This window comes from Papaver somniferum, chromosome 10, assembly GCF_003573695.1.
Source record: "Papaver somniferum cultivar HN1 chromosome 10, ASM357369v1, whole genome shotgun sequence".
In the NCBI taxonomy this organism is placed as follows: domain Eukaryota; kingdom Viridiplantae; phylum Streptophyta; class Magnoliopsida; order Ranunculales; family Papaveraceae; genus Papaver; species Papaver somniferum.
Genome location: NC_039367.1, coordinates 72,446,190 through 72,460,646, shown reverse-complemented (window position 1 = coordinate 72,460,646; position 14,457 = coordinate 72,446,190). Strand labels below are relative to the sequence as shown.

Here is a 14,457-nt window from a genome sequence, read left to right as displayed (position 1 = left end):
AGTGGAAAAGATGAAACATCAATTTCAAGGATGGAAAAATAAAGTCTTTCCCCGGACTAGTAAAATGATTTTGAACATTTCAGTTCTGGGTAATATTCCTACTTTCTAGATGAGATGATTTGGCATACAAAAAAAAATCAATTTAAAGAGATTTCTAGTGGGTAATAAAGTCTAATGCTAAAGGGTACTACCCAAGCCTGGCCAAGTATGTGTAAATCAATGAGTAAAAGAGATTTAGGCTTTAGAGATGCTCACAAATTTAACTTAGCTATGCTATCCAAGGTGGCTTGGAGGTTACTAAATGAACCCAATCCGCTATGTTTTTTTTGAAGGAACAAGGCCTCTAAAGAGGCCAACTTTATTAGACTACCTCAATAATTGAGGTTTGAGAAGATACAATGAGGTGGAGAATCTCCATTCCACCTCCTATTTACATTGTTCTTAAAAGCATATTGGCAAAGATCATGTGCCGTAGAGTTTGACTTTTCCTAACATGTCAGTATTTTACAACAGTAAATAAAGAAGATAATTCCTTTATCTTTAGAATTTCGGATCGAATGCTCCATGGAATCTCTCTAACATCTCCATTTACTGCAGTAGTTAAGAGCATCACCTTCAATAATGATCCTATCAATGTTCATATATTTTCCTAATTCCACTCCCAATCTACATGCCACCGATTCTTCCAGAAGAGGAGATGTTTCCATAAATGTAATAGCAACACATCCTAGGAACCTTCCTTCATAATCTCGATCCACAACACCAGCCGCACCATTGTTAGGAATAAAGGTTGCATCCACATTAATTTTGATAAAAGGATGTTCAGGCGGTAACCAAGTTTGAATTGTAAAACTGGAATTTTCAGAGTTCTTTAGCAGATTTTCCATACACAAATCGAAGTCTTGAGATGCCTTCTTTAAGATTAACTGCACTGAAAAGGATCCATGAGAGAAAATTATGTCGTTCCTGGATTTCCATATATTCCACAAAATGCAAACTTTCATAACAAACTTGTGCTCACTGTCGTTTTCAATCCAATTTTTAATAATCTGCTTTGGACTTCCTTCATTAACCAAGATCTCAGACTCCAAACCCGCTGCTTGAAATACCATTCTAGAATAATTACATTCAAAGAAAAGATGGAAAATTGTTTCATCTTCTTGACCACACAGAGAGCATATGGTTTGAATACCACTTACATATCTCCCAATATTCATATTAACAGCTATTCCATTGTGCATTAACTTCCAGATAAATATCAGGATTTTTGGTAGCACATGAGAGTAAGACTATAATTTCTTCCATGGAAAATCTCCTAATACCGAAGTGGAAGGGATATTATTCAAGAGAACTCTGTAACAAGATTTTGTGGTGAATTTACCTGACTGAGTTCATGCCCAAATCAATATATCCTCCATAGAATCTTGTTCACTCAGATAAATAGCAGTAATGTTGGAAACCGTCTCAGGGGGAAATAGATGATTCAATAGCTCGATATTCCAAACTTTTGAATTAGATAACATTAACTCAAAAACTTTTGAGATATTAACAACAAGTGAAACTGGTTTATGGATGATATGTTCAATATTTTGAGATAACCATGGGTTATCCAAAATATTTACTTTTTCTCCATTTGAAATCTTCCAGAATATTCTGTTTTCTAAAATGTTCATTACCTCCAACAAGCTACCCCAGATGGCTGAGAATTTATCTGGTTTTTCAGCAGTCCAAAACGATTGTTCATGAATATACTTTGCATCCAAGAGTTTAACCCACATAACATCTTCGTTTTCCAAAAACCTCTATGCCAGTTTGCATATAAGATCCAAATTCATCAATTCAATATTTTTCACGCCGAGGCCACCCTCTTCTTTACTCAAGAAAACCTTAAACCAATTGATAAAATGCCTCTTTCTTTCTTCTAAGGAATGCCCCCACCAGAAACATCTCTGAATTTTGTCGATCTCCTGGGTAACTCCTATTGGAAGAAGACACATTCCCATGAAGTAAATTGGAATGGAAGATAACGTAGTTTTAAGGATAACAGTTCTACCTGCCATGTTTGTGAAGTGAAATCTCCAGCCGGGTGATCTTGAAGAGACTTTATCTATCAGAAAGTCAAAACTAGATATTCTGAAATCTGATTTCAACGGAAATATACCTAAGTACTTCAGTTGTCATCTCTCTGACGCCTAGTTCATAAATTATAGTTTGTTTTCGCTATATGATCAAGTTTTAGGGCTTAAATATTTCAGAAATAAATCCCTCTCAGGGCTAAACCCCCTGATAAATGTTTCATATATTTGGAAATGCATCTGTAAAGGTCTGAAGCTGGTAGAACAAAATAGTATATGGGAAGTATGAGATGATCTAAGTATAAACATTTGGCATGAATATTGGATACCATGGTTGGGTGACACTCTTTCAGTATATAAAACCTCCTCCAATAACTCTCTATCTCTTATAGGAGACTTGATTGATCTGTCTACTAAAAAGTGGAATACCGCTTTAATATTTTCTAGTTTCCCTGAATTTGTAGCTGTAAAAACACGTAAGATTAATCTATTCTTGAATAGTTCTAATCTCTTAAAAAATATATAACATAGGATGAAAGTTAATAAATACAAGGGAATTCACAGCAAAATCTATGTATAATAAATTTAATGAAAAGGGAATCAACTCATCTAGCCTATGTTTAGATGAAACTTTCTGGAAATCTGTATGGAAATTAGAAGTCTCCCCTAGAATTAAACTCTTGTTGTGGAAATGTTTACGAAATGCCTATAAAAAACTCAAAGTTAAAAGAAATAAATCCATAATATAAATCATAAATTTTCTTTTCGTGGGGAACATGAGGAAACAATTGAACACATTTTTTTACACCGCTCCTTGCTAAAACAGTTAGGTAATTAAGTCCAAGTCCTGTTTATGTCAATTTCAGAAACACCACTAAAATAGTAGATATCTGTAAGGATTGGTTCCAATCCCAAATGATGTAATATCCTTAAAACAAGTTTCAACTAAGATGCAGTTCATATGTAAATCAAGATGTAATAAAATCTTTCAAGGGTCATCTCAAACTCATCAACTATTAGCATTCGAAGTTTAAAGACCTTTGGACTACCAGTCAAGGAAAAATAAAACTATTAAAAAAACAATTAGAAAAGGAATTAAAAAAACAACCCATCCCCTGGTTAGCTCCGAATATACATAACCTAAAAATCAATATGGATGCAACATGGATCTCTGACTCTCTTCCATCTAGTTTTGCACTAATTCTACGAGGTAATTTAGGTACATTTGAAGGAGGAAGAGCAAGATCTTCAGCTTGTTCAGATACGCAAGAAGTAGAGGCAATAGGTTTATTGCAGGCAACAACATAAGTAGAGAAAAAAAAAAACTCACCAACTTCAACACTGAAAGTGATTGTGAAAACTTAATTAAAAATCTAAATGACAGTCCAGTGGTAATCTCTGGGAGCAATAAAGTTATTTTGGAGATGGCAGACTGAAAAGCAAGACATTGTGGGTGTGGGAACTTCTTAAGATTTTATTTTGTACCCGGAACGGATGATGAAGTAGCAGATACATCACCAAAAGAAGCTAAAAAAATCCTGACATTTAAGATTGGGATGTAAATCCCCCTTCATATATTAATCACAAACCGGTAGCCTAATATTAGGAAAAAAGACTCAAATCTCCTGATATTAGATGACTCTATTTATTATGTAATCCTGGCTTCAGCTTAACTCTAGTTGTGAAATCGTATTTTCGGGAAAAGGAAAAAAAAAATCCATACACTTTCCTTCAGGGAACATCACAGCATATAGGAAACTCCGAGCTTCAGCATATAGTGTCCACCGCTGTGTTGTGTTTTTGTTGATTTACATTCCTGACTCGACTAAAAAAATGACTGGAGTGATAGTCACTTATCACACTGAGGTAAGGCTAAGTCTTAAGGGCTAGATTGAGCTGCTAGATTAGCAGAAATGTGTTGCAATTCAAAAAAAAAAGTGTTGTATATTTGTTAACACTAGTTCTCCCTCCTAGCAGTTGCTCGTAGGTGAACTACCAGCTAGATTGTTACGCCGAATCATTCACCGCTGGGAAAACCACCTTTTCGCAGAATGGTTCAGCGCTATGAGATTTATTTTTGATCTGACAGCTGAGATTTAAAGTACTGAACCGTTCAGCGCTGAGCAATGGTCCCAGCTGACGTGAACTGCTAATCTAATTACTAGATTAACACTCCCATAAAACTTAAATGGCTGTCCTAGCTGACGTGAATTGACAATCTAACTGCTAGATTACCACCCCATAAGACTTGGCCCAAGTACACAAGTTTTCCTTTTTCTTTTTCCTTTTTTTGACAGAGCACAAGTTACCTACCACTGGAAAATGCCGCTCCTCGTGTCAAAATACAAACGGCTGACACCATTAATTCCCCAAAATCACATATATTCACGGGTCTGTTTAGTCATATTCATGTGAATATTTTTCAGACAACTAGGAGAGCATTTCCTTCCGTAATCGTAATTTTATAAAGAAAAATCTCAGAGCTTAAAAACCTAGAAAGGAAGAGAAACCTCAAACTGTACATCATCATCATCACCTTCAAATCTCTACGTAAAGTGATTTTAGCCTATTAACGTAAAGTGCTTTTACAACCCCTTTTATATCAAATTCAAATCCAATTCTAAATGTTCCCGATCTCATAAGCCAAAACCCAGATCTTCTTCAAAATTTCGGTAAAAATGGCATCGGAATTAACATACAGAAGACATGAATCACAAGCACAATCAGATACTTATTTACCGAAACCCCCAAAACCATTTTTACCAGTAACTAGAGCTATTCGTTATATGCTTAGGGAACAAAGACTCTTATTTGTAATACTTGGAATCGCCATCGCCACAGTAATCTTTGTCCTAATCCCTTCATCATCCTCATCAAGACAGTTTACAGGAAGTTATGATTCGATTCCGGCACAATACTTTCCGAATTCTGATTCTTCAACTCGTCTATCGGAGAAATTTGTTTACGAGCAAAGATCTGTAAATTCAGGTGGGAAAATTCCGTTAGGTTTGAGAAGGAAAGGGTTGAGGATTGTTGTTACTGGTGGTGCTGGATTTGTTGGTAGTCATCTAGTTGATAGATTGATGGAAAGGGGGGATAGTGTTATCGTTGTTGATAATTTCTTTACAGGGAGGAAAGAAAATGTTATGCATCATTTTGGTAATCCTAGATTTGAAATGATTAGACATGATGTTGTTGAACCATTGTTGTTGGAAGTTGATCAGATCTATCATTTAGCTTGTCCTGCTTCTCCTGTTCATTACAAATTCAATCCTGTCAAGACTATCATATCCTTTTTCACATTTTGATTATTTTTTTTTTAATTTCTTGATTATTATTGTGAATTTTATTCTTGTTTGGGCATCCTTGACTTTTGTTTCATACAAGACAAATGTAGTTGGAACACTGAATATGCTGGGGTTAGCTAAAAGAGTTGGTGCTAGATTTTTGTTGACAAGTACTAGTGAAGTTTATGGTGATCCTCTACAGCATCCTCAAGTTGAAACTTACTGGGGAAATGTCAATCCAATTGGTACATTTCGCGTACTTTCTTCTGTTTATTATTTCATCCAGGTCTGTGCACTGTACACTATTTGCATCAATCATTTATCAGCATGTTTTGATTTAAAATGCGCTTGGAACCATCAGTGACAAGATCTAGTTTCTCATAAATTGCAAAAATGATTTTTATCATAAAATGGGTTCTTTATATTTTAGGGAAATTGCTGTTTTTTGTGTACTCACAGTAAATCGGAATCTGACACACATGATATGTAATAGTTGGTCGGTTCTGAGTTTTCTTACAAACAAAGGTTTGGACTTTGGACAGGTGTGAGGAGTTGTTATGATGAAGGAAAAAGGACTGCAGAAACTTTGGCAATGGATTACCACAGAGGTGCCGGTGTTGAGGTAATTTTTTTTTTACATCCATATTGAGTTCTTAAAACGAAAATGAAGTTAATCTTGGTGTTTCTATTTGAGTTGTGCAGGTGAGAATTGCTAGGATCTTCAACACATATGGACCACGAATGTGTATCGATGATGGTCGAGTTGTCAGTAATTTTGTTGCTCAGGTCGGAAAGTTTGGTTTTTTACTTTTTTTAATTGTCAGTTTGTTTTTATTATAGTTGTTAAGTAATTTTTTGGGTAATCAAATGATTAATTATTAAATATTTGTGTTTGGGTAGGCACTAAGAAAAGAGCCATTGACAGTGTATGGTGATGGAAAGCAAACAAGGAGTTTCCAATACGTTTCTGATCTGGTAAATAGAAGCCTTTGAAAATAAACAAACTTCTTTTTAGCTGGCAATTGCTGTTACTTGAACATTAAACAAATTGTACTTTTCTAAGAATATGTGTATTGTTGTTGATTGTAGGTGGAGGGTTTGATGAGGTTAATGGAAGGAGAACATGTTGGTCCATTCAATCTCGGTAACCCTGGTGAATTCACCATGCTTGAACTTGCTCAGGTATAGTCTCTGTCACCGATCCTCTCATTCATTGCCATTTGCCATTTATCTGTAACCAAATCGAATAATCAATACCAAAAAAATACCTAACCCACATTCTTTCAAGTCATTATCTTTTGTTAGATTCTAAAGTTTCATTTTCAAGTTCAGCTTTTTAACACCAGTGGGTGCCTTATTATGTAGAGAAAATAGACCTAACAGATATTCTGATAGTCGTTTGGACCACAATGTGGTATGTGGTAGCCAGTAGGAAAGGCTTAACCTTGTTGACTTGCCCATCTCGTGTTATCCTTGTGACCATACACGTGGTTCAACCTCCGATTGTATGATATTCCAAAAAAGTAACGAACTCCATTGACAAGTATCAAGTATGGCACCATTTGGTTGGAAAGCCTAAAGTTAGGTTTGATCCCACCGCCTTGGTATATCTGACTTTCTTAGTTTGAAATTGAAAAGGTATCTTACTTAAGAAAGGGATTGGTGCTGTGTGGCTTGAAATTGAGCAGGTAGTGCAGGAGACTATAGACCCTAATGCAAAGATCGAGTTCAGGGCCAACACAGAGGATGACCCACACAAGAGGAAGCCAGACATCACCAAGGCCAAGGAGCAACTTGGCTGGGAGCCTAAGGTAGCACTACGCAAAGGGTTGCCTCTCATGGTCACTGACTTCCGTCAGCGTATCTTTGGAGACCACAAAGAAGGAAGCAGCAGCACCACCAGTGGTGTTGTCTCTAATTCCTAAACAATTCATTATTCACATCTTTAGAGGCGCCCGGAGGCATTGTGATAGGACTCCATTCTATTAAAAACAGGAGGGGAAAGAAAAAGATTAGAAGCTTCATAGGTCATATTTCTTTCAATTCTCAGTATTTGTTGTATCTTCTGTTGTGTCAGTACTTTACCATAATTTTTGTCTTTCGTTAATAGGTTATCTTCATGTACTGTGTTTTGTGAGCAACACAGATTCATCTTTTGTTGATGTTAACTTCTTTTAAAGCAATTCTTGGATGTTTCACAACTTTAAAGGCAGTCTCAGATGTACTAGTGTTCTTTCTGTTCCGTTTTTTTTTATACTAATCATAAAATGGTAAACTATGTATATCAATTAAGTGTGTGCAAACTTAAGTGAAGAATGACCAATTTAATCCTAAAAACTTAAATTAGTAGTGACATCAGTTTGTCTACTAAACGTAAGTTTATAAGCCGGGCTGGGCTGGCTGGCAATCACTCACTGAGCAGCTCTCTCACTTAGAAATTTAGTTTCTAGGTAAAGTGACTCTGTTCATGAAACCTATTTTGAGGCATTCTCATTTTTTTTTTAGGCATACTCATCCATTATATTATCTAAGGTGGGTTTATAAGGAGTGTCTAAAGGTAGTGTAATTACCTATATATCCCTAAATAATTTCAATTTGTCATAGTTCCCTTATCCTCAAAAACCTAAAATTAAAAATCAAAATAAACTTTAAACTTAGACATCTAGGACTCCAATTCAATAAAGAAATTAATCAAACAAAGGAAACACGAATCGAAGTGAGCGATGTTGGAATGCGAAATCCAAATCTCAATTGCTCTTAGATGTATTTTAGAATGTATGCGTAACAAACCCATCTTGTTTTTGATTGATTTTTTTTGTTTGATCGGTAGAATATGATTTCAAAGATGAAATTAGGGTTTTCAGAAGATCAGTTCGGCTGATCTTGCAGTATCAATTTTGAGCCGAACTTTGTGTATGATTTAGAGAAACACTATGTTCGACTAATGCGACTTTAATATATTTTCAGCCGAACCTCAATTTTCCAGTCGAACCTCAATTTTCCAGCCGAACCTCAATTTTTCAAGCCGAACCTAGTGGATGATTCAGTTTCTGAGTGAAGTTCGGCTGATAACTTTTGAGCCGAACTCTGTTTTTTGAAATTATACCTAGGTTCGGCTGATAACTTGTCAGCCTAACCTAGATATAATTTCAAAAAACAGAGGTTCGGCTCAAAAGTTATCAGCCGAACTGTTCATCTGGTCAGCAGATCTGGGTTTTAAAAATTGAATTTTTTGGCAGATTCAACTTATAAAAGAAAATTAAACCTCGACAGAAGTTTACCTCTGATTTGAATCACACATTTTGGTCACTTCTAATCACTAAAATCTCAAAAGTCAAAACCCAAGCTTTTTTTCTTCACTTCTTCTTCTTCCTCTCAAAAACCCCAACTCTCTCACATAAATTTGATTTTTCTACTAATTCACCACTAATAATTTAATGTTTAATCAATCCTTAAAATTCATAATTAATCAATTCTAATCATAATCATTTACACTAATTATATAAGGGTAGTTATGCCATTATCAAAAATGGTGGATGAAGGATGATGTTGTTTTTTATTCAGTGACCCTATTTTGGCATTATCTAGTATGCCTCAAAAAAATCTAGTATGCATCAAAATAGGTTTCCTGTTCATTCCCTTTCCATTTTATTCAAGACGGTTTTCCTAGCAAATTTAGTTTACAATTGGCGTTGGGGGTTCTTTGGGGAACGAGGGTAATGCCATTTCCACTGCACGTCCTAACCGAGCATTATTGTTTAATGCAGCCTCAAAAATCGCTTGATAAAATCAAAATTTTATTACAATATGATTTTAAGCATGCCATCCTAACCTTTGTCAGTTTAATCAGTTAAGTTGTTCCAATTCTCAGACCATAAGAAAATAACACCAAGAACAAAACCAATTCTTTTTTTTGTCTCCGGAAACTAAATTTAGTATATGTATAACATGTATGCTGCAAATTACTGAGAAAACCGAACAAAATTATGAAGCCCAAACTTTGATAACAATCTTTTATCAATTTATTCAATATCCTCCTTCCAAAGTTCAGGCCAGTTTTGTTGAACTTCTTCCCATCCGAGAAGCGACCCCTTCTTATTTGGATCCAAACTTGTTGATAAAGTTCCATAAGCAATTCCAAGTGCCGAAGTTCCGAAGCCTATCAATGTTGTTACAAACGGAAGCCAAAGGGGAACATCCCAAATGTGATTTTCCTTGAGAAACCCAAATATAACTAACAATGCTATTCCACTTGCCATTGGGATACCGACATAAGCTAATATCCTCACAATCATCCTTCCCCACACTTCATCCGCAATCTTATCGTCATCGTCTTCCTTTTTACTTCTTGTGGAAAGTTTCTCATCATCATCATCTTCTTCTTGCAGGTTCTTCTCAGGAAATGTACCCTTGGTGCCGGAACCTTTGGCCTTGGCTTGTAGTTTTAATGTTCTCCTGTAACGGAGAGATGGGAAAGGGTTGTGAGGGAATGTTCTTACAAATAGTGTATGTTCAAGAACAGAATTTTTGTATGCCCACGGAGTACTTCTGATATGCAGAGGTGAGAGTGAGAGGAGGAGAGTGTTCATGTCTTCGTAGTAATTAACTATGTCACTGTAAGCGGTATGTGACTATCGTTTCTATGGTCAGATATTTTATCCCTTTATAATGAATGGTGATGGTTTTGTTTCAAGAGATAAGGAGAGTCTAAATAACATGGTTAACTGTAAGAGATTGGCTATTGGGTTTTCCAGAAGGAAAGCATGAAACCGGAGGATTGTTTTCTCCGTAAGTTGTTACGAACAAACTAGATTTTGTGCCCGTCCTACGCACCGGGCATATCCGAAAATCGAATTGCCTTGCGCTGTCCCAATGCGTGTTTAGGGTTTTTGATTTGATGTGGCTCGGCTTCGCATCACCACATCCCAATACATGCTTAGGATTTTTTATTTGGTGTGGCTAGGCTTCGCCTCTCCCAGTCGTTTAGGATTTTTGATTATGCTCGTGCTACGTATCAGGCATCTTTTTTTTTAACCATATTTTTGATTTGGTATGATGTGGCTTCGTATCGCCCCATCATGCATTTTTTATTTAGTGTCGTGGGTCTTCGCCCCCGAATCATCGTGGTACGTTTTTGATTTGGTATGGCTCAGCTTCGCCTCACCCCGTCGCTTAGGATTTTTGATTTGGTGTGGCTTGCTTTGCCTCGCCCGGTCCCGATGCATGCCTAGGATTTTTAATTTGGTGTAGCTCAACTCCTTCTCTCCCTGTCCAGATACATGCTTAGGATTTTTTATTTGGTGTGGCTCGGTCCGTCATAGGATTTTTGTTATGTCATGATACGCATGGGGCATCTTTTTCTTTGATTTGCTACGATGCGGCTTCGCTTCGTCTCCCCTACCATGCATTTTTGATTTGGTGTTACGAGGCTTCGCCCCGCCCATTCTTGATACATTTTTGATTGGTATGGCTCGGCTTCGCTTTAGCCGGTTACTTAGATTTTTTGATTTGGTGTGACTTGGCATGCTTTGGAATTTTGATTTGGCATGTCTCGCCTTTGCCTGGCGAATTTAAGGCCCCAAGTCACTGTATTACAAATGAATAAATCAACTTTAATTTGATTTGGAACGACCATGTTTGGGCTTATCAGAAGCCGAGTTAATATATCCATGCACAATCGGGTCAGAGTTGACCTTAAGGTGTCACACTTGATCAAGTGCACTGCATGATGAGTTAATTTTGAGTTTCAAGGAAGTGGACACAATTCTGCTATGTATGGCAAGTTAATCGGGGGATGCTAAGAAGTAGGAAGTGGACACATATATTTTCCTTTTTGTGCAATCAACAAAGAACAATTTCATTGATAAGAGATCACAAAACACAACAAAGTGATTACAAAACATCATTTCTTTTCATATCTTTGTACAGCGCCTTCTCTTGATAATGCCTGCAAAGTCAATTCACTAATTATGTTGTATACTCTTAAATCATAAAACAAAACCTCAGTAATGGACAACAGTGGAAGCAACTGGATTTCTTATGTCCACTCTCTCCATTCAGGTGGAGCAAACCGGAGTCTACTATCCCTCTTATTAGCTCTTTACTACAGTATGCATACCCGTATGGTACTGGTTGGTTAATGAAAGTCCGGGAACTTCGTATGCATACCGGTATGCGTACTAGCGTAAGTTTCAGGTTTCGGAAATTCAACTGAGTTTGGAAGGTATGTGTACCCGTTCGCATACTGGCGAACCCAACTTAGTCCGACCATTTAGGTATGCGTACCCGTTTGCATACTTGAGTAGGTTATGTTCTAAAATCGGTTTGTTCATGAACTAATACATTTATATAATAAGGAATTCAATCTTTTGCAAACCGTGGATATAATGTTTATGAATTGATTCGAATGAATCAAAATTGATTTTGCTTCAATTCTGTCTTGTATACTTCTATGAGAATATAAACAATTGAACAACTCTACAACTAGTTTCATTTGAGTCATTTGAACTAGTTATGGTTAAGATGAATATGTTTGTATGAAAGTGTTCATATGGCTAACTTCGGTTAACTATTGTTGAGCCAACAAGGTGTACACGTTTAGGTACGGTTACTCATGTCTAAATTAAGTCACTTTTCATTTGTGTGTAACAAGCTAAGTTCAATCTAACAGTTGAAAGATATTATTTGAGTCCAATCAGGTTTTCATCTAATAGTGAATATTGAATGCTTTGTTACCAAGGTAACATTGATTGCAAACCCTGATTTGAAGACTATATAAGGGAGAACTCTAGCAACTGGGTAACCTAATCCCCACACCTCCTGTGTGATACTAGTTGCGACTAGAGTCGATTCTCCTTTAACCTTAGTTTTTTTCAAAACCCTGTAGATTAACGACTTGAAGACTTCATTGGGATTGTAAAGCCAGACCCAACTATTTTCTCTGTAGTTGTGTGTTCTAATCTTGTTGTTTTCTATCGTATTGAGTACTATCTTCTCTAAGATTTGCTCGAGATTTAATCTCCGTTGGGCAAGATAAAAAGTAGTCACAAACATCTTCGTTTCATCGTTTGTGACTCCACAATATCTTGTTTCGCTACCATACGATTAAGATTATTGTGAGGTGATTGATATTACTAGGTTGTTCTTCGGGAATATAAGTCCGGTTTATCAATTGGTTCCTGTTCACCTTGATTTATCAAAAGACGGAACAAAACTCATAGGTATATCTGTGGGAGACAGATTTATCTATTCAATAGACTTTTCTGTGTGGGACAGATTGGTTTATCAAGTCTTCGACTTTGGATCGTAGCAACTCTTAGTTGTGTGTGAGATCAACTAAGGGAATCAAGTGCGAATAATCCGACGTGGTTTTTAATGCATGGGAGAGTTAAAACAGCAAATGTTTGGTCCATAGTTACTATGTTTCAGAACAGTTTAGCTGCTTGGATGGGGAAGTTACTGTCTTTTCAAGATAGGTTAGTATTGATAAAATCTGTCTTAAGTAGCTATCAAATATATAATATGTTTGTGTATAAATGGCCTTGCACTGTAATCAAAGAATGTGAAAGAATTATGAGAAACTTCCTATGGTCTGGGGATGGAGAAGTGAGAAAAAGCACCACCTTATCTTGGAAAAAAGTATGTACTCCACTTCAAGAAGGAGGATTGGGAATAAGAAGATTATGTGTTATCAACAAAGCATTAATTATGAAGATGATGTGGAAAATATTGCGTTCTAAAGAAGATTGGGCATCTTTCTTTGCAGCCAAGTACAAGGACAAAAATGGGCAGTGGCTAGATAAGTGGAAATTCTCTTCTGTGTGGCCAGGTTTAAGATGGGCATGGAAATCATTGAAAGAAGATATAAGATGGTGTATAGATAATGACTCTGAAATTTCAGTTTGGTTTGATTGTTGGGTTGGAGAAGTGCCATTAATTGAAGTTTTTGGATTAACTGGTTTTATAATATCCCACATTAATATGAAGGTTCAAGATTTAACTCATCACGGAGAATGGCATATTCCTGTTGGGGTTGTACCTTAGTTGGGAAATAGAAGTATGCCTGTAATTAGTGGAGGGAAAGATCAGCTGATCTGGAGTGGAGATTTGAAAAGCAAGTTTATTACTTTTGCTGTTGTGGAGAAAATTAGAGTTAAGGAATCTAAATTACATTGACCCAAGTACATTTGGACAACTTTCTTACATCCCAACATTTCAAGTAACATATGGAAAATTCTACAAGGAATATATGTTGATGATACTAAAATGGTGCATAATGGTTATGACGTGGTATCTAAATGTTGTGTCTGTGGCAGAGAACAAGATTCAATGTCACATCTTCTTTAGCAATGTAACTTCAGTGAGCAAATTTGGGCTTGGCTTGGTGCAATTTTTGAATTCAACAATCCTCAGAGTTTGAAGATGTTTGAAAATTTGCAAGACAGAAGAGTCCCATAATAAAAGAGATATGGATCACAGCTGCTTGTGCAACAATAAAAGAACTTTGGTTCCAGAAAAATAATTTGTTGAAAATAAAGTCCCTTGCTTAAATAGAGTGAAAAACAGAGTATGGCAAATGGTTAATGAAGGTGGACTGAGGATGAAGGGAACCATATGGGATCAAAGGTATGATTTACAAATTATAAATTTCTTCAAGTTAGGAATGAGATACATTAAGTTTAAAGTTTAAAGATATTAAAAGATGTTATTGGAAAACTCCTAGAAATGGATATATATTATTTTGCTGTGATGGAGCTTCAATGGGAAATCCTGGAAATGCTGCCTTTGGAATCATTGCAAGAAACCATTATTTCCAAGTTGTAGGAACAATATCTGCAGGCATAGGTGTTGCTACAAATTATATTGCAGGAGTACTAGCAGTGGTGAAAGCAGCTGAGTGGGCAGTTTTATTGAAATGCAGATACATAATCATAAGATCTGACTCCGCAGCTGTGATTGGAGATTTTAAAAAAGGAGATATCCCTTGGTTTGTAAGAGCAAGTTGGTTGAAGGCATGTTCTTCTCTAATAGATGTGCAATATGAACACTGCTACGGATAGCTGAATTTTTCAACCGATGATTTGGAAAAAGAATGA

The 14,457-nt window shown here is 36.3% G+C and overlaps 3 protein-coding genes across 3 annotated transcripts; 1 reads left to right on the top strand and 2 right to left on the bottom strand.

Moving 5' to 3' along the window:
* Positions 1-575: 575 nt before the first annotated feature.
* Positions 576-1,112, bottom strand: LOC113315786. Its single transcript, XM_026564037.1, has one exon. It carries the CDS (start codon positions 1,110-1,112, stop codon positions 576-578), a length of 537 nt encoding a protein of 178 aa, XP_026419822.1.
* A 3,361-nt stretch (positions 1,113-4,473) lies between these two features.
* On the top strand, positions 4,474-7,476 carry LOC113317318 (UDP-glucuronic acid decarboxylase 2-like). The gene is made up of 7 exons (XM_026565447.1): positions 4,474-5,362; positions 5,460-5,607; positions 5,905-5,984; positions 6,065-6,148; positions 6,263-6,337; positions 6,452-6,544; positions 7,051-7,476. Exons 1-7 carry the CDS (start codon positions 4,754-4,756, stop codon positions 7,285-7,287), a joined length of 1,326 nt encoding a protein of 441 aa, XP_026421232.1. The 5' UTR covers positions 4,474-4,753; the 3' UTR covers positions 7,288-7,476.
* A 1,781-nt stretch (positions 7,477-9,257) lies between these two features.
* LOC113319025 (uncharacterized protein PAM68-like) lies at positions 9,258-10,020 on the bottom strand. The gene has a single exon (XM_026567331.1). The coding sequence runs from the start codon at positions 9,949-9,951 to the stop codon at positions 9,385-9,387; it is 567 nt and encodes a 188-aa protein (XP_026423116.1). The 5' UTR covers positions 9,952-10,020; the 3' UTR covers positions 9,258-9,384.
* Between the last annotated feature and the right edge of the window lie 4,437 nt (positions 10,021-14,457).

Excerpts from the sequence above, each read along its gene's own strand:
- LOC113317318 (XM_026565447.1), top strand. The coding sequence starts at position 4,754 with ATGGCATCGGAATTAACATACAGAAGACATGAATCACAAGCACAATCA. Across the intron at positions 5,363-5,459 it reads TCAATCCTGTCAAGACTATC|AAGACAAATGTAGTTGGAAC; the intron begins ATATCCTTTTTC and ends TTTGTTTCATAC. Across the intron at positions 6,149-6,262 it reads TCAGTAATTTTGTTGCTCAG|GCACTAAGAAAAGAGCCATT; the intron begins GTCGGAAAGTTT and ends GTGTTTGGGTAG.
- LOC113319025 (XM_026567331.1), bottom strand. The coding sequence starts at position 9,951 with ATGAACACTCTCCTCCTCTCACTCTCACCTCTGCATATCAGAAGTACT.
- LOC113315786 (XM_026564037.1), bottom strand. The coding sequence starts at position 1,112 with ATGGTATTTCAAGCAGCGGGTTTGGAGTCTGAGATCTTGGTTAATGAA.